This window comes from Populus trichocarpa, chromosome 3, assembly GCF_000002775.5.
Source record: "Populus trichocarpa isolate Nisqually-1 chromosome 3, P.trichocarpa_v4.1, whole genome shotgun sequence".
NCBI classification, from domain to species: domain Eukaryota; kingdom Viridiplantae; phylum Streptophyta; class Magnoliopsida; order Malpighiales; family Salicaceae; genus Populus; species Populus trichocarpa.
In genome coordinates, this window is record NC_037287.2 from 18,383,061 (window position 1) to 18,405,514 (window position 22,454).

The window sequence follows — 22,454 nt, forward strand, 5'->3', positions numbered from 1 at the left end:
TACTCTATTCTACTGGTGACGTAAATTAAAAGTTATAATTTGTATCATTTTGGGAGATGAAACAGGTCGATTGATAATCACATCTTTTGAAAATCATATTAATTATTATTATTACTATATTGATATATATATTTATTAATTATTGTCGAGTAGGTCATCGAGTCAACATCAAACGAAATTGTTTCAATAATTTTTTAAAATAAAACAATATATGTTTAAATAAAAAATAAAAAAACCTTGAATAATTCCAAGGGAATCGTCTTAGTCATGCTCGGTTTTGTTACCTTGAATTCCTATTAAATCTCCATTTATAAATATATAGCAATTTTTTATTCAAATTGCGGGGAATATTTGACACCACAAAATTAAAGGTGGCCTCGCTAGTGGCCCTCGAGAAAATTGATGTAATAGCATACGTAGCTAATCAAGAGGTCATGGATTTGAGAACTGAAAGTGATAATATTTTCTTTAAGAAACTAGATAAATTGTCATCTGTAATTTTTTTTTCAAAAATAAAAGAGATGTTAATAAAAAAAATAAAGAAAGAAAGGCTATGAGCACAGGCCAGGCCTACTACCGGTGGACTAAGATAATTTTATCTGTTTTTTTTACCATTCGAAAATAATTTTATTAAATTTACATGCTTTTTAATTTTAATTTGAACATGATTCTTAAATACTATTATAATTTTTTTTTTCAACTTTAATAATTTGTTTTCAATTATTATGTAGCTGATATAAAATAATAATACTAACAATAAATTATTCATTCAAATTACTATTTTATTTTATATTTTTAAATAGATTTTAAATCGTATTTATGATTTTTAACTTTTAATCACGACATGCTACTTTGATATTTTTTATTAACTTACTTTAATAATCATAAAATGCTTTTTTCCCCTTTAGAATCAATAATTTTAGTTAAAAACCTTATGTTTATTAAAAAAAATGTGTTAATATGAAAATTTATCTTGATAAGAATTCTTTTTCCAAGACAACTGTATTTTCAGGTTTTATATCTAGATTCGAGACCAACATGCTCATGAAGAACACAGAAATTGATCTCGTATCTCGAATATGTGATACGTGAGGGAAGGAGGAGCTAGGGGGGGAGAGAGAAAAGGAGGGGAGCCGGAAATCACCGGAGACTATGGTTTGTCGAGGTCAAGAAAAAAGACAAAAGAAGGAATTTATAAGCACAAGCGAAGGAAAGATCTTAATGGAATATTCATATTCCTTGAAAATAAATATTGACTAATCAAATCATTATTTTGTTGGTTTCCATGATTTCACTATTATCTGCAAAAAACCATTTTCAATATTCCTGCCACAATTATTTCCTCCTCTTGAAACGTCACCGCGTTGATTGCAACAAATGATAGGTAATTCACGACAAAACCTTTTATATCCAAACCTAACTAACATAGTTGTTAAACTCAAATCTAAGCAAGCTCAAGTTAAGGTTGTATGGATGAATTTGGTCAATTAATTATTCTAACCAAATCGACGCCGAGTTTTTTTATTCTTCTCTTAACACCCGGCAGTGATATGTAGACTGTAGTTATGTGGTAGATAAACTAAAAACAACTAAAAAAGTTTGTTAATTATAGATATTGAAGTACCCGACAAGTTAGTTAGAGCTATACTTGTCATGACAGGTAGCACCGACATGTAACCTTCCTTTAAAGACCATTGTGGGGGTGGTGGCGTGGTGCTTTATATCTATGAGGAAACAAGCTCGAGGAAAGGGCATGGTAAAAGGGATTAGAAATCACTTTCAAGCGGGACAAAATCATGCTGGTTAATTAACTCATTCACTAGGGTTCGAGCTATAATGGAACCGGTGCTCGTTCGACTTTGCCTTGCTAAACGGTCATCTGCATCCTACGTGGAAAATTGTCTGAAAGGGCGTTGGCATAATCATGATATGGCAATCGAGTGCTCTGGGCTTTTTTAACTTTATGCAAGTTCCATTTTCAGCTAGAGTTTAATATTTGATTTAGAAGCTTCGTGCTTTATGTATCTTCCACAATAATAAAACAGCGACTTTTCCCTTCTTTTTTTCCTTTTCTTTCCAGTGGATAACATCTTACCCTTATATATATATATATATATATATATATATATATATATATATATATATATATATATATATATTATCTAAAATATTAAAAAATAAATTTGAAAGTACATAAAATAAGGTGAAAGTAAAAATAAACTCATTATTGAAGTTACATCTTTCGATATTTTGTGAAATATAATTTATCTATAATCGAATCTGAATCGATATTGCATCAATCTCTCAACCGAGATAAAATAACAATCTCATGTTAATTGAAAAATAAAGTAATTAAATTTTTTTCCTCTCTCAATTCCTCCTTACTTCACTTGATTCTCCCTTATATTAGTGTTTTATAAGTTAGACTTTGTAAGTTTACAAGTTTATTCTCTCACTTTTCTTATTTTTTTCTTTGATTTTTTTTATGTTTTTCCCTTACTTTTCTCTCTTTCTCTCTCGCCTTTTCTTTTCTTTTCTTTTTTCTATTCTGCTTCTGCCCAGTCGGCAACATATAAAAGGAAGGAAGAGCTGATTTGTTTTATTTTTTTAATGGCAAATAATCATTTTACCCTTAATGAGTCATTTTGCTTTTATTTGACGGTTTTTTTTTTTGTTAGCACTACCAAGCTCCGTTCATCCTAAATTTTTAACCAGATTTTATTCAATATATTTTAAGATCCCTCGTAAAATTTCAGCTCAATTTAATGGTCGGATTGAAAATTACGCTCAATAATATATAAGTGGTTAAATTGTGATTTTTCATCAAATTTCTGACTTTCTCAAAAAATTCTGAAATTTTAACCCAAATTAAAGCATCATATTAGAAGGCTCCATGCAAATTTTCAAAAAAAATTGATAACTCAATCGAGAATTGCAAAATGTTTTTTACATAAAACTAGTCAAAAAATATTGATAAAATCTTAACCTGGGCTATAGCCACCCAAACCTTTAACATGCCTCTGCCCTTGTATATATATAGAAATCACTTCTAAAAAGTCTCATTTATTATTTAAATTGGTGGATTTCATAGATTTAATAATCAAGATGTTTTTGAATTTTCTTTTCCTTACACAGTTAGCATTTGCCGCAACTAAAATTATTAAATCCAGTCAGATCCATAATTTCTATTACAGGTTAGGTAAATTAATCTAGGTTAATTAAATGATGTTGTTTAATTTGTTTTTTTTAAGTCAAAACAATGTTGTTTTAGGATTTAAAAAAGTCAAACCTTGTTTTGAGCGCGTCAATAAAATTATAGATTGACTTGTTGGGTCAACTAGGTCAAATCAAGTTAATTTTAAATTGATTTTTTTGTTAAAATCTAGTTCATATCAAGGGTTGGATCATTCAGGTCTTAACTTGACCTGTTGAGTTGGATCATATGTAATAAATATGTAGGCATAGCACGATGGATTTTTTAATTATAAATTTAAATATTTATTTTTATGAGAAAAAAAATATATTTTACATGTTGTTTAGCAAAAGATATTAATTGGTTTTTTTTTTTATGGGTGCTATCCCAAATGACATAATTTAAACTTGAGCACATGGCAACACTTAATGCTTGATACATCCCTGGCTTTCTTCCTTCCTCTATTCTTTTGGTGTATTATACGACAGGCAAGAATAAAGTTGTCTCCCTAAAACGCAACTAGTTTGTCAATTGCAAGACTCCTTGGCATAAGCTTGGAGCGGAGGAGAAAATCGAGGAGAGGCTGCCGCCAAATCCGTAGCCAACCCTCTTGGAAGAACCCAACTCGGTCAAATGATCATATGTCGGCTGCAAGAACATAGTGTTGTCTTTTCCACCTTTCTAACCACACTATCAAATACAAATACTTTTCTCCCAACTCCCGGGCTATTATTACCAAGAAAAATCCAAAACGCGTTAATTTTTCATTCACTTAGTAATTCACAGTGATTTTTTTTATTTAATCCTCTGACTTTGTTTTTTTTTTTCAATTGTATCCCTTTTATGACCCCAATGTATCAAGAATTGTTAAGAAATATCAAAATTGAAACAAAAGAGACCAACGTGTGAAGAAAGAAGAAAAAGAGTGTCAGCTCCTCTTGCTTTTTAGACTATTGTTATTCGGTCCCTCAATATTTCAGAATTTCAACTATGGTACAAAACATTATTTTTTTACTTTTCAGTATCTATTTTGAGAGAAAAGAGAGAGAACCACTAGATTATAGTGGTAGAGAGAAAAAAATTTAGTTAACACCGATTTAACCCATGAAAAAAATCAATCTTGATGTCAACAAGTTTTATTTGACGAAGAGAGTCTCATCTAGATGTTATTTGGTCTTCTTATCACTTGAAATGATAGATCCGAGCTCAAAATATTTTTTCATTTCGAGTTGATTCTAGGTTTATGGTTTGGTTTTTAGATAAATTGAGGCCACATAAAATTTTATCAGGAGGTGTGACGTGTTTTGTCTATATTTAAATTGGTTTTTTTTATATAAAACAAAACACTAACCTTAAATTTTCAGCTATCACCATGGCTTAAAATGTGATGTAAAGTAGACAACAAGCCCACTAACTTTATTTTTTCAAAAAATTTAGTGTGATTTCCAAATAAAAAAACAACCCATCATATGGAGTGGGTCCTTTTTAAAATGGGGCAGGCACGTAAGCCTCATTTCCCAAGTCGAGCAGTGTCTGCCTCTTCCTTTTTTTTAATTGATATCTCCTTTTATACTTATTTTTTAAAATAATTTTTTAATTTATAGTTAAATTAATACCTATCCTCTCTAATTTTTTTAAAATGGTGTTTATTTATTTATTTTTAAGTAGTGGTTGTTTTTGTTTATGTATTTAATGTTTCAGAAAGATTATTCTAATTCATTTGTATTTTTTAATTTCTTTATACAAATAAAAAATATAAAAAAATAAAAATAATTTGTTCTTGGTAAGAAAAAGTAACTTTTAAGATAGAAAAAATACATGTGCATTAAAGGGAAGAAAACAGTTAAATATCATATTTATCTATGTTTTAATTTATAATTTAATTGTCATTAACATCTCATTCTCATTTTTATCAACTCGTACATTTTAAAATTTATTTTACCTAGTGTAAATAATGTCTTTATATTTTTTAGTTAAAAGAATCATGGTATAAATGAAACACATTTGCAATATTATCTAATTTTTCTTTTTTTGTTGAGAAAATAAGTTGAGATCTTACATTCACAAAATTAAGGACATTCATCCTTTTGCTTTGGAAAAAACATTATCCTATCCACAACTAAGCAAGTGGAATAGACATATTAACATATTTTTTTTTGTATTTATTGGAATATATAGTTTTTTTATTTATTTTATTAAATGCATGATTAAGCTTCTTGATTAATTATTATGATTCTTTTTTTGTCAAAAAACACATTGGGAAAACTTGCATATTTAGTTTTTTTTTTTTGCTAAACAAATTATTCAACATGCGATGAAGTGTGAGTTAAATAGCTAGTTAAAAAAAATAAAAGTGGTTAATGAATAACCGTGTACCTACTATGGACTAGAGGAGTGAAATGAATGTTTTGTCATTCTTAAACAAAATCACTTAATTAGTTATTGGGTGCAAAATGGTCTTTTTTGTAAAGACGAGTTGTCATTGTCATATCAATCGAGGACAAATCAATTCTTTAATATTTTAGATGCACAATGAAATAACTTACATACCCTTAAAATAAAAAAATTAAAACTAGGGTTTAGGAGCTTTTTAGTCTTTTAACGTCTTGATTGTATAATGAAATTACTACATTACCTTTAAAAACAAAAAATTAAAACTAACATCCATATGCATTCTCATATATTCATCATGGTTTGTTAGTCATAACTAATTTGAATGAGGGCAATTCATTTTTTAGAAAATACAAATATAAATAAATAATAAAAATGGTTGGCGTCTGTTGGGCATACACCAACAAGTGAGAGGCACCTGTGCTTTTTGGACGGCATCTCTTAGCGGTCAAACGCCACCTTAAATGACGACGTTGAAAGGGTTTTGCCATCCTCTTCTCAATAATCAAGTGTGGGTGCACGATAAAGCAGGCGGTTGATTTCTGGTGAACTTTTTTTTTTCTTTCCCCTCTCTTTTCTCCCACTACCTCGAATTTCACGCCAATCCTTCAAAAATCTAAATGTATCTTATAAGTTTATATTTGTAATGATTTTGGTCTTAATTTTTTTGATTACCATTTGTTTTGCTCTTGGTGCTTTTTAAAGGTTTTTTTTTTTCATTTTCATCCCTCGATTTTTTTTTCATTTAATTTTTGTATCCAATTTGGTCATCATTCTTTTGATAAGAATGATTGCTATTTTTTTTGTTTTTCTTTATTTTTTTTGCAGTTTTGTCTCTCAATATTTTATTTCATTTAATTTTTGTATAAGTTTTGACCCCTATTCTTTTAATTATTATTTGTTTTGCTTTTAATGTTATTTGTTTTGCTTTAAATGCTATTTTATTTTATTTAATTTATGTATTCAATCCGGTCTTCATTCTATTGTTTTATATTTATATTTTTATTATATTCTTGATTTTTTTAATTTAATCCCTCAATATTTTATTTCATTTAATTTTCGTATCTAATTTGGTTCTTATTGTTTTGATTGTTTTTTTTTTTTAATCATTTTCTTGATTTATTCTATTTTTTTTAATTTAGTCCCTCATTGTTTTTTTTCATTTAGTTGTTATACCAGATTTGGTTCTCATTGTTTTACATACTATTTGTTTTGTTCTGTTTTGTTTTTTATTTTTAATTTTTGTTGATTAGGAGTTTTGGTTTGTGATTTTTTTCGTGTTTGTTTTCTATGGAATGATCTCGGTCTTATGACCCGGTTTAAGAGTTTTAAAGATTAGCTTTCGACTTTTTTTTGGTTATTTTTTTAAAATTAATTTTTTTTATAATTTCATCTTTTAATATTAGTTGAGTTAGCATAAGTTGACTTGATTTTGTTTACAATGTTTTTTTAAATTGATTTTTTTTCTTCAGTTTCTACTTTAATAATTTAGTTTCCTCGAGAGTTTATCTCTATTATTTTATTTAATTTATTATATAAAATTATCATAGTCTTATGAGTTACCGTGTATTCGACTTATTAACTTGATTCAAGTTTTTTTTTTTTGAAATTAATTTTTATTTTGTTTTGAAATGAAATAATGCATACACACCGCTTAAACTGCTTGGTGCAATGTCATACAATATTCATAATAAATTCAATTCGATACAAAATTATTTGCTTCTGAATTAACAACAAGGCACACCGCTTCTAGATATGTACTTCGATTCATCTAGCCTCGATAATGCCATGATTTACAGGTCAACAAGGCTTTAAACTGCTTGGTGCGGGGGAAGTAGAGCCCGTGATCGGGCTGGTTGGAGGTGGATGAATGCTCATCAAATTAGAAAAAAAAAAAAGTACGTGCCAAACTGGTGACACGAGTTTTTGGAAATTTATATAATGTTTTTTTTTCGTTAAAGGGTACCGTTGATGATTTTTTGTTTTTCATGATTAAAAGCACATCTGATCAGTTTATATGTTAATTTATATTTCATTTTTTCTATATTTTTTTAATTATATATTTCTAATAATATTCTGACGCGTTTAAGAAAGTATTTTTTTCAAGATTAATAAAATAAAAAAAACGAAAATAGACCTTTTTGTCAACCAACATGTGGCTCTAATTTTTTTCTTTTATTATTGTCTGTTGAAATAGCCATAAAATTTTATGAAACCGATTCTATAATTCTCAAAAGACAAGTATATTTTATAATCAATTCAATCAAATATTTATATCCAGAATAAATGATATTTATGATATATTAATAGTATTTCATGATAATATTATTAAACCCAATCTAATATATCAATTCAATATTTCATTAACTTGATCTTGATTAATTTTCAAATTAATTCGGGTAAAAGTTAATCCGAGATAATTTAATTAATTGGATGATTCAATTTACATGATCTACACAAAATATAATTTGATTTTTTTTTAAAATAATATTATTTTAATTTAGTTTTTTAACAATATTTTTTGAATTAATCCAAACTAGCCTATCAAATGATAGGAGCTAAATCGAGTTTTATAATTTAGTCCACAACATGACAATACCATTTATTTAACATTTTCCTTACTGGATTTATTTTTCATCGAGGCCAATGAAATACTGAAAATCTGCAAGCGTCGGGACAAGTGTGATTTTGGGGACAAATTATAAGTCTTTACCTTTACCTAATCCTTGCCCAACAGCCTAATCATGATGAACCCACTTGTCTTTGGTTCACATGTTTGTTTAATGACTAATTTATTCCAAAGGTGGACGTTACAGATTATCCCATGTAAATTCAATTAAAGAAATCATTAATTAATAAATACACTAATAATAAAGACAGAAGAAAGAAACAGGAAAGCAAGTTCCATGTCTCCTGCTTCACATGCTGCCTTTCCATTTTAGACTCTGTCTTTCTCTGACCAACCTTACATTTCCGTCTCTGTGTTTCCCTTTCATCATCACCACAGTTTCTTTAAAAACAAATAAAAATCAAATCTCTAGTTACTGCAACGATGCGATTATTTAAAAAATAAATAAATTCAAATGTAAAAAAAAGAAAAGAAAAAGAAAAACCCCTCTCTCTTGTTCTACTTCTCCCCTCTTATCCAGCTCCAAAATAAATAAAAACATTGATTAGCAATTTATTTCTCATTCAAAGACCCACCTGTCTCTTTCTCTGTTTCATACTCGTACAAAAAAAAAAGAAAAAAAATAATACTTGTAGCAGTCATTGTATATTGATTCTGCCCTCTCTCTTGTGTGCAATATATAAGTTACAGAGTATAGACTTGGTTTTTTTGGTTTTCTTTGATTCCCAGTATTTTATTTCGTGGGGGGTTTGGTTGGATAATGGGGTTTTGTTACTTTCTTGAATTCCCTTGTTAAATCTTGTGTCTTTTTTCCGTTTCTTTTACCAGATTCCTCAACTTGTGCTCTTTCTAATACTATAAATTAAGTATAAATCTTTCTTGGGTTCTTTTTAAGCTTTTGTTTTTTTTTCCTTCACACACACCCCCACATGCATGTTTTTAGGTTTGTCTGATCTGGATTGGATCACAAGGATCTCTCTAGAGAGAGAGAGAGAGAGAGAGGTGGGGTTTTGGTGGCTTGAGAGTTTCTTTTGGAGAATCTTGGTTTCTTTGAGAGTGGAAGAGAGCAAAGAAAGAAAGAAGTTAGAAGAAGGTGAGATTTTCTTGGCTTCTCGGATCTTCTTCTTTTGTGCTTTGGGCCCACTAATAGATTCTTTGCTTTTGCTTCTTGGTAGTTGCTGCAAGTTTGATTCTTTTTCCGTTGTTTTTCTTGTGCCATCTGGTTGTAACCTGAGCTGGGTCTATTCTGTTCTGGGAAAGTCTGAAAGATATTAATTATATTCTGTTCTCGGTGAATAATTATGAACTGGGCCTATTTCATATGTTAGAAGCTCAGTTGTTTATAACTGGTAATAGTTGATAGTGTTATTTTCTGTTTGTAGGTTCTAATTTGGGGCATTGCTTATCAGTGATTTCTATTGAGTTCTATTGTTGGATGATTGAATTGAGGTTTTGAGTTTGTGTATATTCTTGGCCTGCGTTGATCTTAATACATTCCTGAGGGATGGCGGGCATTGACATTTCAAAATATGCCCACAGTCCTGTGCATAAGGCCATTGCAACAAAAAATTATGCCACTCTCAGGAAGATAGTAGCTGGCCTTCCCCGTCTATGCAATCCAGCTGAGATTCGGACTGAGGCAATTTCATTGGCCGAGGAAGAGAAGGCTGAAGCTATTGCTGCTGCAATTGATAGGCGTGATGTACCAAACCGTGACACTCCTCTTCACTTGGCTGTCAAATTGGGTGATGAGACTGCAACTGAGATGCTCATGGTTGCCGGTGCAGATTGGAGTCTGCAGAACGAGCAGGGATGGAGTGCTCTACAAGAAGCCATCTGCAATAAAGAAGAAGGGATTGCGATGATTATTGTCAGGCATTACCAGCCGTTGGCATGGGCAAAGTGGTGTAGGAGGTTGCCTCGTCTGGTAGGAACAATGCGAAGGATGAGGGACTTCTACATGGAAATAACATTCCATTTTGAGAGTTCTGTGATACCCTTCATCTCGAGGATTGCTCCTTCAGATACTTACAAAATTTGGAAGAGGGGTGCAAATTTGAGGGCAGATATGACCATGGCTGGTTTCGATGGTTTTAGGATTCAGCGTTCAGATCAGAGTATTCTTTTCCTCGGTGATGGATCTGAGGATGGGAAAGTCCCTTCTGGATCGCTTTGTATGATCACACACAAGGATAAAGAGGTGATGAATGCTTTGGATGGTGCTGGTTCTCCTGCAACTGACGAAGAGGTTCGGCAAGAAGTGGCTGCAATGTCTCAGACTAATATATTCAGGCCAGGGATTGATGTGACCCAAGCAGTTCTTTTGCCACAGCTGACTTGGAGGCGGCAGGAGAAAACGGAAATGGTGGGTTCATGGAAGGCAAAGGTCTATGACATGCACAATGTGGTTGTTAGCATCAAATCTAGAAAGGTCCCAGGGGCTCTGTCAGATGATGAGTTCTTCTCATCTTCCAATGACAATGAAACAGAAAGTGAGGAACTCGATGACATTTTGACAGTAGAAGAAAGAAGGCAACTGGAAGTTGCACTTAAATTGGATGCGTCGGAACTGAACTATGAGAATGGTGAGAATGGTGATGGGATTATTGCACATCGTCATAGTTGTTATGAGCACAGGGAGATTCCTATTGAAGATGCAAATGGTATTATAAATGGAGAGACTAAGCAGGAAAAGAAAGGGTGGTTTGGTGGTTGGAGGAAACGAGATTCTAAAGTTGAAGGGCAGAAGAAAATTGTTCCGCCAAGAAGTTCTCTTTGTGTGGATGAGAAGGTGAGTGATTTGCTAGGGGACTCTCCTTCTGGAAGTCAGCCTAAACCAGGAAGACATTCTGTGGAGATTGTTTTGAGGGATGAGCACCGGAAAGAGAGAGATAGCAAGGCATCTACTTCTGTGAGTTCTGAGAGCAATAATCGTCGCAAGGAAGGAAGCCGCGAGAATGAATATAAGAAAGGATTAAGACCTACTCTTTGGCTTTCTCCAGACTTCCCTTTGCAAACTGAAGAACTTCTTCCACTGCTTGACATTCTTGCAAACAAGGTTAAGGCAATTCGTCGCTTAAGAGAGCTGCTGACAACTAAACTTCCTATGGGAACCTTTCCAGTTAAGGTATGATGCCTTTTCTTCTATCTAGCTGGGTTTTACTATAGAAATCTTTGCTTGCTGTTTGATTAGGTCATCATCCACTGCTGCCCTGCCCTTGCAATCATATTATCTATCTGCTTTCTGGATAAGGTTGGTTGTATAATGGCCTTGTTGTTCTATACCAAATAACCCTATGGATCTGTATGGTAAGATAGGGTTTTTTCGTGTCTCCATAACTTTCTAAAAATCGAGTGCTCTTTACGAGTCTTTTTGATGATGTAAATCATATTGAATAAATACTTTTTATGTGTATGCTCGTGTTAACGGTGCAAGAGGTTTTTGTCTTACTAAGGTCTGGGCTTAGGTGTTTGAAGCAACTTTACCTAATTTGAGGCTAATGCATCTCCAGCCTCTAAGAGTTGATTGATATACTTGTCTGTTGAGGGAAGGTCATGTGATCATGATATTGGAGTGCATAGTAATTTTTCTGTCCTTTGGGTAGAGGGAATTGCTGATCCTTCCTTGAGTCATGAGTAATTGCAGCAGAGACTAGGGATTTAGTCATAGAAGTTGTAGAACTTTTGTGGCCTGGCTGAAAAGCCAATCACTCCAAGACCCTGTAATAGAGGCTCTTTGATTTTAGTTGTTTTCTCTAGTCTATGCTCTATACCTTCATCTGTTTTCTCTGCTCATGCATTGAGTCATCATTATGGGCATATTTAAGAGAGCTTGGAGGTTTTCATTAATGTTCCAAATGTTGAACTTGTATAGTATCATGTTGTATCTCTTGATTTTTGGTGAATCCAAGTGATTCTTACTTCATTGAAATCTTCATACTTGCCTCTTTTGCTTATATATCTGAAATGCATATTTTATTTTTCCTGTCTTTAAAGAAAAAATGGGTGATTTCCATCTTGTTGGAGTAGTAGTAGTAGTCTCTAAAAAAAGAATTATTACTATTATTGTTACCTCATGTAGATTAGTGCCAACATTGTGTGTAGATTTAGAGATTCAATTGAATCTGATCTAACTTGACAATAGTTACTAGATTTTTTCGAGCCAGCTAGACTCTACTCATTTAGAACTGTAGACTTCTTCCACCAATGGAGAAAGCTCCTTTTATGTTTTCCATAATTGTGGATAAGCATTATTTTGGTTACCATATTGGCAAGTTATGTGTAGTTAGATAGGTTTGTGATATTAGAGCAGAATTGATCTTATGCAATGTTTCCCTTGTAATGGAGGACAAATTTTGAGCACATTATTCATTGAGTGTTTGGCATTGCCTTTCCAAAACTGTGGTTTCCATCTAGACCATGGTTTAAAAAATAGCAAATCGTATCTTTCTCAAAACCATGGTTTTCAGTGTTTTCAGCATTCCAATACCATGGCTCCAAAAAGACAACCAAGCACCCAAAATTTGGCTTTTGGCATCATGCATTCCTTTTCCTAACTCCACCACAATCTCAAATAGTCTTTGACTAGTCTTCAAACATGTGGTAGTTATTGATGGAGGACCGACAAAAGATTTTAGATATTCTTGTTTTAGAAACATAATTAATATAGAACTATCTAAAATCCTTTACGTGTCCTTCCCTAGTTTTTTAAGGAAAAAGTTTTGCAAGGGCACCCGACAACACCTTTTAGCCTGCTATCCATTGGCATCTTTTTAATGATTACATGTCCGCAGGGGCAGTATAGTGTAAATATCTTGAAAAGAAAAAAAAAAGAATTGGCTGAGAGAATCTAAAATAGTTTTCTTTATTTGATACCAATGAGAATATGAGGAAACAAACTTCAGTAAATTTTTAGGTTTTCCAGTTTTATGGCTAGTTATGGATCTGGATTACATAACCATATATTCCACCTCAAATGCTGGTGAGTTGAAAACCATCCTTGTAACGGGTTAGTTTCTAGTGCAAATTGTTGCAATGATATATAAGTGAAGTGGAATAGAACCTAATCAGGAATATGAAAGTGAGGGAGCAACACCCTAGTTGGATATCACTATTATGGAATTGTTGCATGAGGATAAACAATGTTGTTCTGCCTCAGAGGATTCTTAGAATTAGTAAGAAGCATCAATCTTCAGTCTTGAGCTTAGAAAAGTATGTATGTTTAAATTTGCAGAAATGCATTTATGTTTAGCATGTTAGTGTACATGAGCATGCATGCACATGGATGCATAAACTGTCATTTTTTACATGTCTGTCCTTGTAGTATTGGCAATCACCATAATATCATTATAAGAAACTTTACCTTTAAGTTATGGAGCTGATATTAATGGTTGGAGTTCCAAAATCAAGGAATAGCATAGCTCATTCCACTTTAGTTACCCTCAGTTATGACCTGTGGCAACATGTGGTGTACAATATCATATACGGAGTTAATATAGCACTCTAATGTGTCATGTTTGCCTTGCTGAATCGGCTGTCGGATTGATGTCCCTATACCCCAAATAGTTGCCACATAAGACTCTCTTCATTACCCTTTGACCCTTTGATTGATCTGCTGATAAGTTGGCTTTCTCCTTCGTGAGAGGCTAGTTGGCATTTGAGAGGCTAGTTGGCATGATGCGCTTTATAGATCATATCCTCTGTATCGTGAAAAACACAATAATGTGGAATTTATTGGACCCCATAACTTCAACTAATACTGATGTGGTTTTGGCTGAAGTTGGAAGGATTTGCTCTGGTGAAATCAGGTAAGTTCTGTGTTGATATGCAAAATGCTCATCATTATACCAATTTATACTTCCTGAAGAAGAATGAAAGAAGATGATGATTTTATCTTAAATGATAAATCTCAAGAATTCTCTCTGCTTAGTCCCGGGATAAGTTTTCAGTGAGTCAAAAGGCAGTATTTCATCATCATCATCATCATCATGTTTGAGTTTTGCAAATATCCATGGCTTGCTTAGTCTCCTTATTCCTGGTCCCAGCCACGTGCCACTTGTTTTCAGACGGAAGGTAGAAGCATGGTTATTAGATCCATCCATCCAGCCTTGTCTGGCTGGTGAAACCAGAAACATAGTTAACCAGACACTTGGCAAGTCTAGGTTTCTGATAGGATCATCTAGGAGTCAAACTTGACTGAAACTTGAAACGTAACTCTAGTCTGCTGAATTTCATTTGAATTTGAGAAGTTTCCTGCGCAGCTCCATTTTTAGAAATACCATTTGACCAAGATATGACAGAATAGGATTTTAACCTGGCCTTGTGGTAAGAGAGCATCTAACACTTACTGTCAGGTGTCAGGCCATGCTAGATAAAAATGTTTAAAAACCGCACATAAATATCTGATTGTTACGCATATAAATTATTATGGATCCTATAAATCCAGTTGACTAGTTTGGCATCTGGGTCAAGTTTTAACAATTATGATTTGGAAGATATTTTGTTGGCAGTAGTCCCTTGCACCAAGGTAGAGTTTTGAAGCGCCTCGATAACATTCTCTCCTTCCAAATTTGCTGACATGCTTTTGTAAGATATTGGAGAAAATCACTTCAAAAAAGGGGAAGGGAGAGGTGAGGAGGGTCCAATTCCACCAAATTACTTTACTGACTGGAATTCATTCAAAAAAGAACTGGATGATAATGCTGCCACTTCTTGTGCTGCAGCTTGATTTTTTTTTTTTTTTTTTATCTTTGGTCCTATTGTTTTGTCAATCTCTGAATACGTTTTCTGAGTACTTCTTGTTTACATCCAGGTTGCCATTCCAGTAGTTCCCACCATCAGGGTACTGGTTACATTTACAAAGTTTGAAGAACTACAGCCACTGGATGAATTCTCAACACCGCCTTCAAGTCCTACGGCTGCGGGACGGGAAAGTCCATTGGTCACGCAGTCCTCAACATCATCTTGGTTTCAGTGGATAAAAGCCCCTTACCAACGCCCTGGCTCGTCTGCTGGTGGCTCTAGCAGTAGGATAGAAAACATTCAGGACCCATTTGCTATTCCTTCAGAGTATACCTGGGTTACAGCTGAAGCGAAGAAAAAGAAGATGCAGGAGAAGAACAAATCAAAGAAAGCAAAAAATCATGGTCATTAAGGACTTGCGGGTGATAATGTCAAATAGGGAATAGTGTCTTATAAGACCACGGTATTGTGATAATGCGAGGAAAAAAAGCACCCTCCTAGTCGGGAGAAAATTTGGTGCATCATTGTGGGGGTTGGAAAGGAAGAAATATTGTGATTCTTTCTTACAGCAATTGCTTGGCCTGTGACATGTTTAACTTCATTTTAGATTAATTTGTTTCACAACCTTCTGTATGTGATTGATTTGTTAACTCTTTACTGACAAAACCAGCAAGTTACCTTTATAGCCGACGAGTACATCGAGTGCCATCTTTCATTTCATTTGAAAGTACAGAGAGGTTTCTGTATCAATTTTTTTTTCTTTTTAGTCTGAGTTTTTGATCTTCAATGTCGCCCTCAACTCCCACGATTACCTGCCACTCACGAACCTAAACTCTCACCATGCTTTCACACTATAAGCCCAGTTAGTGGTGTCTTCTTAACTAGGAGTTTTCACCACGTACCAAGAAAGGAATCATTGGGTGGCTCTAGGAGGAGGGCAGATTTTTTCAGAGAGAATGATAAAGGGACGTTAAAGGTTTTGATTGGTCTTGGATTTGTTAGAAATCTATTCACAAGGTTCGATAGTCGTGCAACATGGGCAAGCATTAAATAAAAGAATCCTGGAAAATTTTCACAGCCCTTTTGTTTTCTACACATGTTTTCTATCTTCAATGTTCTAGAGGACTTATTCTATGCAAATAAATACAAGAATGTGAATACTGTGAAATGCTCTTGAAGAATTGCATCACCAGGAGATCCATCTGCAAGAAGAGAAGATTGTAACTGTTAGAAAACTGAGTGGGACTTTTTTGAAAAAGAAAGACAGTTCTCCAAGAACAAGAGGCAGATTATTTTATACGGCGTTATCAAGTGTTTTAAATTTCCTTGTCGAAGTGTTTTGGATTTCTAAAAATGATAGGACTTTGTCCTGAAAGGGACAGTTCTAATTCCGTGTATACATTGATTCTTATGAGTATGCATTCGTAGTATTTTGTTCATGTTGACAATACAACTGTCTTAACTGGTCCTGTGACCATCCTGATTCTGTACCTTTACTTTTCCAAAAAACCTAATTTAATACCATCGTTCTTTGTCCCTAGCCTATTAAGAAGGCTTCAGACACATATCCCATTAAAGATAATAGGACAGATTGATGTGAAGCCATATTTCTTCTTGATGTGTACATGCCTTCAGATTTTTATTTATCCCCAGAACCTCACAGAGATCATTAGCTACTTCTGATACGTTGCTTTTTGGTTGTTTGAAGGCAGACCCTCATGGACTAACCATAGATACATGCAACCTGCTCTAAAAACATATATAGAAAATTTCAGCAGGCACCCATGTTCTCAATCCTCTGATTGGTTTAGGATTCAGGCCTCTTCTTTGAAACAAAAATCTCAATCGAAGTTTGTGTGCATTACCCAAATACAAAATTACCTTCATATGATGGCTAAAGGAATCAAACTCATGTCGTCATGATCATGCACCTACATATGCTTTGCTAGGTAGGGCCCCTGCCTTTTGGTGGCCTTCCTGTTTTTATTGTTACTACCTATGTTGTCCAAACACCTAAGAATTCTAAGAGTAGAAGTCATAAAAGGCCAGAAAGCTTTCCTTTGCCTCAAAACACACACACATGAACAGCTTCACACAATCGTTAAGAATTCTAACTCTGGTTCTGAACTAGATCGAATTATATTGTCCAAGTAAGGTTCATTTCATCCTGTCAATGAGATGCTATGTATTTGAAAGAAAAAGAAAAAAAGTTGCTAGCTGGGGCTGCTGTTAACCATCGTAGCATACGATAAGTGTCTAGTATAATCTCAATTGTATCAAGTGCCTTTTGCCATTGAAACTTGGAAGTCTTCAACGGTCATTTTGCATTTCATGGTCAGATGCATTGTTGACTCACAGAAGGCATTGCATTTGATTATATTTCGAGGCATCTTCCACATTTCAACAATATTATACTCATAAAAGACATGCACCTGATTGGTTTTTGTGCTAACCATAAGTATATTTAGTGATTTTTTGAAGGGAAGGAAAAACAAGGAATATAAATATGCCTTGCCACTTTACATATATGATTCTGAAGTATTGCTTAAATCAGTAAAGAACAATTAAAGTGTCATACCTATGGCAGGATTTCTTGTTCATTGAATTGTACAAACACAAGAATTCCTTGCTCCTTCAAGTTCTCCATCATCAGAGATGCTGTGATATTATGAAAGAGAAAGGAAAATATAGTGAAAGTGCAACAGAAAAGCAAATAAAATAGCAGCCTGAACCTTAAAAGATGTAGCATAGATGAATAGATTGTAAATGGAGAAAACAAACCATCATTACTTCATTTTCTAGAAATTGTTCATGCAGCCATGCCCTACATATCATAATAGTGCCTAAGCATATACACTCTTTTAAAGTTAGGGACAAAACACCCTTATTACTGTTGAAGATAATATTGGAAATAATTTGCTTATCAAAAACATGGTGTGGCTTGTGGGGATTCATCATCAAACACAATCAAAATCCAATATTCATGAAAACTAAGTATGGTAAGCAGGGGATGGTTAAGTTTACCTCGGTTCAAATTCAAGAACATGAGCAATATCTGTGCCATATGCAATATCAGGCCAACTTACTTTCCTCTTTTGATGATCTGTCCTTGCTTGATTTTCCTCAATTGTAGTAGTAGAAGCAGTTTTCTTGAGATTACTCTTGAGAGTAGAAGTTTCTATGTGAGGTCCATTATTAGACCCACAAGGACTACTGCTTCTCCTATTTCTTCCACCATTGCTCTTTTGATGATCCTGTACTGATTCATAAGTACTGACTTCTTCCATGACCCCATATTCTTTCTTTTCTGCGAAGGATCCCCTCTCAGTTTTGTTGCTTTCTTCACCTTTGTTGATAAAGTTTCTTGAAGGTACATAGCAAGAGCACACCAAAGAAGTGCACCTGTTCTGCCCCGAGGCCGCCAGGAGTACAGTCAATGAGGTTAAACTTGATATATCTCGCTGTATGTGTTCTCCCTATGTATTGATATACCATGCATATCCACCCTTTTAGCTGTGTCTGTTATCAGTAATGGACAGGTATCAGAACAAAAAAAGAAACAAAAGGAGAGAAAGCCTGTATATAATAATGTTAATATATAAGGTGGTTATCACTAAATGATTATGGTTTATTGCTTTGCATCTAAGAAAGTGGGGATATGGCCATATTTTGGTTTTTGGAAGTGGGGTTATGCGCGTTGGGGTATGCAGGAAATCGGGAAGACATGGTTGGATATAGAAGCACAGGGCACAATCATGGTCATTGCCTCACCCACCACTTAGACTCGTTTTTCTTTTGCTTTTTTTTCTCAGCACTCATTATAGTGTTGTGGTGATGAATTGGTGTGTGTGGGTAAAAAGACGTAGTACATGTTTGTTCTTTAACTTTTGACTATTTGTGTGTATGTGGGCATCATATTCATTGTTTGCTTACAGTCGGAAACGGACATCTGATCTTTTTATTTCTTCTCACGCTGTTTTGCTTTTCCTGGCACGAGGCCAGAGGGCTTGCAACATGTGAGTGGAGAGGGAAAGCAGAGAGAAAGGAGGATTATAAAGAGAGTTGCAACATAGAATCTTTGTTGAGAGGGCTGATTTGTGCATCTATGGTGTAAAGATTGATTGGACATGATTTCAGACACCTTTCCCCCCCTTCTTTACCCTGTTCCATAGCTGGATTACATAACAAGGAACTACTTCCTTGATATAATTCCTTGTCAGCAAATGCTATTATTATTTGGAAGGGCACGGAACCTTTATTGTACGCATGTGTAGCCTTTATAATTATGCTACAATATTGGTTTTGTCGTCTTCGTGTAGGAGGGCACATTTCTGTGTCTGTATCAGGCAATAATTTCATTGCATTCAATCCATTTGCAGGAAGCTGTTGTAACTCGTAATGTAGCAGCACCATTTAAACCTTCCTTGCAATTTAATTGGCTGGTGATGATGAATCTCGTTTCTGTCAAGAAGTCAAGGTAGGTTAGGCTTATAAAGTCCAAGGATGTCCCTTATTTTCTCCCTCTTTTTTAAGACAAAACCCACATCTTCAAGTTCATGGACAAAGTCCAATGACTGAAGATGGGCGGTAGTATCTGTAATCTTAACATCTCTGGCTGGCCAAAGTTGACGAAGCTATCTTCTGTCGTTTAGACGATTTTCTCTTGGTAATTTCGATTAGACAATTTACATGATGGCATGCAAACACTGGCCAAACTTCTTCTCTTTATTGGGTAAAAAAATTCATCATTTTGCCATATTTTTTGTGTGTTAAACGATTGTTCCAAGGCTTTGAAATGAAATAAAACATATTTTCAGTCAACAGAAATCACTTTAGTCCATGGAATTATTAACACTATGTACTAACATATGAATTGATAAGGATCATCCAGCCATCACCATTTAGACCCCTCTAGTTATTTTACTGGTGATTCGTTGCGAATCGGATAATATTTTTGGTTAAAAAAATAAATATACAAGCTTTTTAAATGTATTTTTTTTTAAATTCTAATCATAAATAAAAAAGTTTATGCATGCACTTAATTAAATAAATCAAGAAATATTTATGCCAATAAATATTAAAAAAAACATGTTAGCATATCTATTCAACTCACCTCGTTACAAGTCGAATATTTTTTTTCTAACACAAAATAATTAATGTGTAGATGTTATTAATTTTTTTTTAACAATGAGTAAAAAATATAACTGTGAATAAAAAAGTCGATACTTACATATGATAAATATAGTGAAGATTATATGTGTTAATAAAGACATGTAAAATCTCAAATTAATTCTTGACGTAGTAGAAAAATAGGATAATATTACAATTGCTATAATAAACACCATTTTTTTTAGTTTTTATATAATATATTTTTTAAAAAGTGCGAAGAAAAAAAAGTGTAAAGAAAAGAAAAGGGAAAAAATAAAAAATATTAAAAAAATTAAGATAAGAAAAAAAAATGGTGATAGATAAACCAAGAATACATCGATAAATATGCTTAGTATAAAGATAAGAAATAAGAAATAATTCTTTTTTTAAAAAAAAACCAAAAAATACAATTTTAGTACAGCTGCAATGAAAATTTTTAGAATAATTTACGATTATATCATTTCTAAGTTAAAAGACCATTTCCATAATAATATTCTTACAAGTTCTTCAACGTCTTAATGAAATGATAGCTGCTTTTGATCCTAATATATATTCTTTGTTTTTAGGATTACAATTTACAATCACAAAAAAAGAAAATAATTTACATCGACCATTCTTGATTTTTTAGTGAAATGAAATAAAAAATGTTAATAAAGGTTTTCAAAAACTTGTCAAACAAATGCAGGGGTTTTATTAAAATTAAATACTGAAGATTTTTAATTATTTAAGACATTTTTTATAAGATAAATGTATGGGTCAGCATAGTTAGCAAATGCCATGAATTCTCTAAAGTTGGTCGGAGTTCGACCATGTGTGTGCTAATGGATAATTAGCTAAAAAAACACACACAAAAAAAAATACATTAAAAAGGATTAGAATCGCAATTACAATTCAATTTGAGATCAAACCATGAGAAAATCAAAGTATTTTTAGCTTATATTTTCTTCAACTAAATGAATTAAGAAGGTTAATTATGGATTGGCTGAAAAACGAACCTCAAATAAACATTATTTATTTATACAATTCTTCTCTCTACTAAAAAAAAAAAAAAAAAGAGCTTGGATAGATTATTATTTATATGGACAAGGAAGCATCTCATTTTTTTTTCAAAATTTTCTATAATTTTATTTATTTCAGTTTTATCTTTCAATATTTTATTGATTTTGAATTGATTATTATAATTTGTTTTGTTTTGTTTTTTTTCCTATGAGATTATTATAGTTTCAAACAAACATACTTTATTTGGTTGATGCTCAATTTTTGCAAGCGTTTATTTTTATTATCATATCATTAAATAAAAAATGGTTTAAAAAATATACTTTTTAAGCCCTTCGGAGTCTATGATTTGGATCGTGAGTTGTACGAGTTAAGTTACAAAACTTGGGTCAATCCAATATCTCTCTGTCTCAATATTACAAAAAAATATCATCTTGAAATGTTTTTAAAGTCAAGCCATGTTTTTATTGGTCGTCTGAGTTGCTTTTGGACCCAGTAAGTCAACAGAGTCATGTAGAGTCAACTCTCATACGAGTTAATTTTAAACCCGGGCTAGGCATGAAGTCGGGTCGGGAGGTTTTAAGGTTGATCTGTAAGACCTATGTTTTGGCCTATTAGACCCAAGTCTAGCCTAAACTCAAGAACCCGACCTAACCTATGCATTTAAAGAAAATTTTTGGCTAGAAAATTGATTTTCTCTTCTTCTCTTTTCCACCCCTCCCGTAACTTTTCTCTTAATATACCAAAGAATTCAACTTTATCTAAACTTAAGCTTTTAGGTTTTAAGAAAGGTTCAAGAAGCAAGTAAATAAAACGACTCCCTCTTTTATTGTTTTCAATTAGGAAATTGATGGTTGAAGGATTAAAGAAGAGTTAAAGGTTTTTATTATGATTTGATAATTTGCACAATTGAAGACAGACAAATAAGAATTCTGGAAATCCCAATCAACCAGTTAACCGGTTGAACCAACAGTAGAAGTTAATTAGATCCGTTAGGTTCAATCAATTTGGGGTATTGTTCGGGATCAATTGAGTGAGTCAGTTTGGTTTTATAATTATATTTTGATCTTTAAGCTTAGAATTTCAGTCTTTTATGTTATGCTTCGAGTTGTTTTTTCATATCTGTCATAGGTTCCATTGACATTTTTACTAGCGATTCTCGGTAGTCTTTAGTTTTGCATATGTTTTTTTGCAGGTGAGTGAGATAATTTTTAATATCCATGTAATATAAATACTTATGTATGTTGATTATACGATGAGTACAGTTGATAAATTCTTGAATATCTATATATGCTACTTTAATTTCCGAGTACTAATCAATTCTTGATTTTGCAATCGTATTTTGTTGAATTGAAT

General features: G+C 33.0%; 2 protein-coding genes across 10 annotated transcripts; one reads left to right on the plus strand and one right to left on the minus strand.

The window, feature by feature from the left end:
- Positions 1-8,483: 8,483 nt before the first annotated feature.
- LOC18097131 (uncharacterized) lies at positions 8,484-15,639 on the plus strand. 2 transcript variants are annotated; one of them, XR_008058729.1, is made up of 4 exons: positions 8,484-9,306; positions 9,596-11,340; positions 14,726-14,842; positions 15,025-15,174. XR_008058729.1 is itself a non-coding variant. In XM_006385857.3 (3 exons), the coding sequence occupies exons 2-3, from the start codon at positions 9,718-9,720 to the stop codon at positions 15,364-15,366; spliced, it is 1,965 nt and encodes a 654-aa protein (XP_006385919.2). In that variant the 5' UTR covers positions 8,487-9,306; positions 9,596-9,717; the 3' UTR covers positions 15,367-15,639. The 2 variants fall into 2 exon arrangements, 1 of the variants encoding a protein (XP_006385919.2); XM_006385857.3 differs by lacking the exon at positions 14,726-14,842 and having other exon boundaries at positions 8,487-9,306; positions 15,025-15,639.
- Positions 15,640-15,979: 340 nt separating this feature from the next.
- On the minus strand, positions 15,980-19,120 carry LOC7493201 (uncharacterized). 8 transcript variants are annotated; one of them, XR_002980851.2, is made up of 4 exons: positions 18,888-19,120; positions 17,979-18,473; positions 17,533-17,612; positions 15,980-16,967 (listed from the first exon to the last, which is right to left on the minus strand). XR_002980851.2 is itself a non-coding variant. In XM_052451324.1 (2 exons), the coding sequence occupies exons 1-2, from the start codon at positions 18,239-18,241 to the stop codon at positions 17,552-17,554; spliced, it is 324 nt and encodes a 107-aa protein (XP_052307284.1). In that variant the 5' UTR covers positions 18,242-18,881; the 3' UTR covers positions 16,979-17,551. The 8 variants fall into 8 exon arrangements, 1 of the variants encoding a protein (XP_052307284.1); XR_002980853.2 differs by lacking the exon at positions 18,888-19,120 and having other exon boundaries at positions 15,980-16,156; positions 16,836-16,967; positions 17,979-18,881; XR_002980852.2 differs by lacking the exon at positions 18,888-19,120 and having other exon boundaries at positions 15,980-16,698; positions 16,836-16,967; positions 17,979-18,881.
- Positions 19,121-22,454: the final 3,334 nt, after the last annotated feature.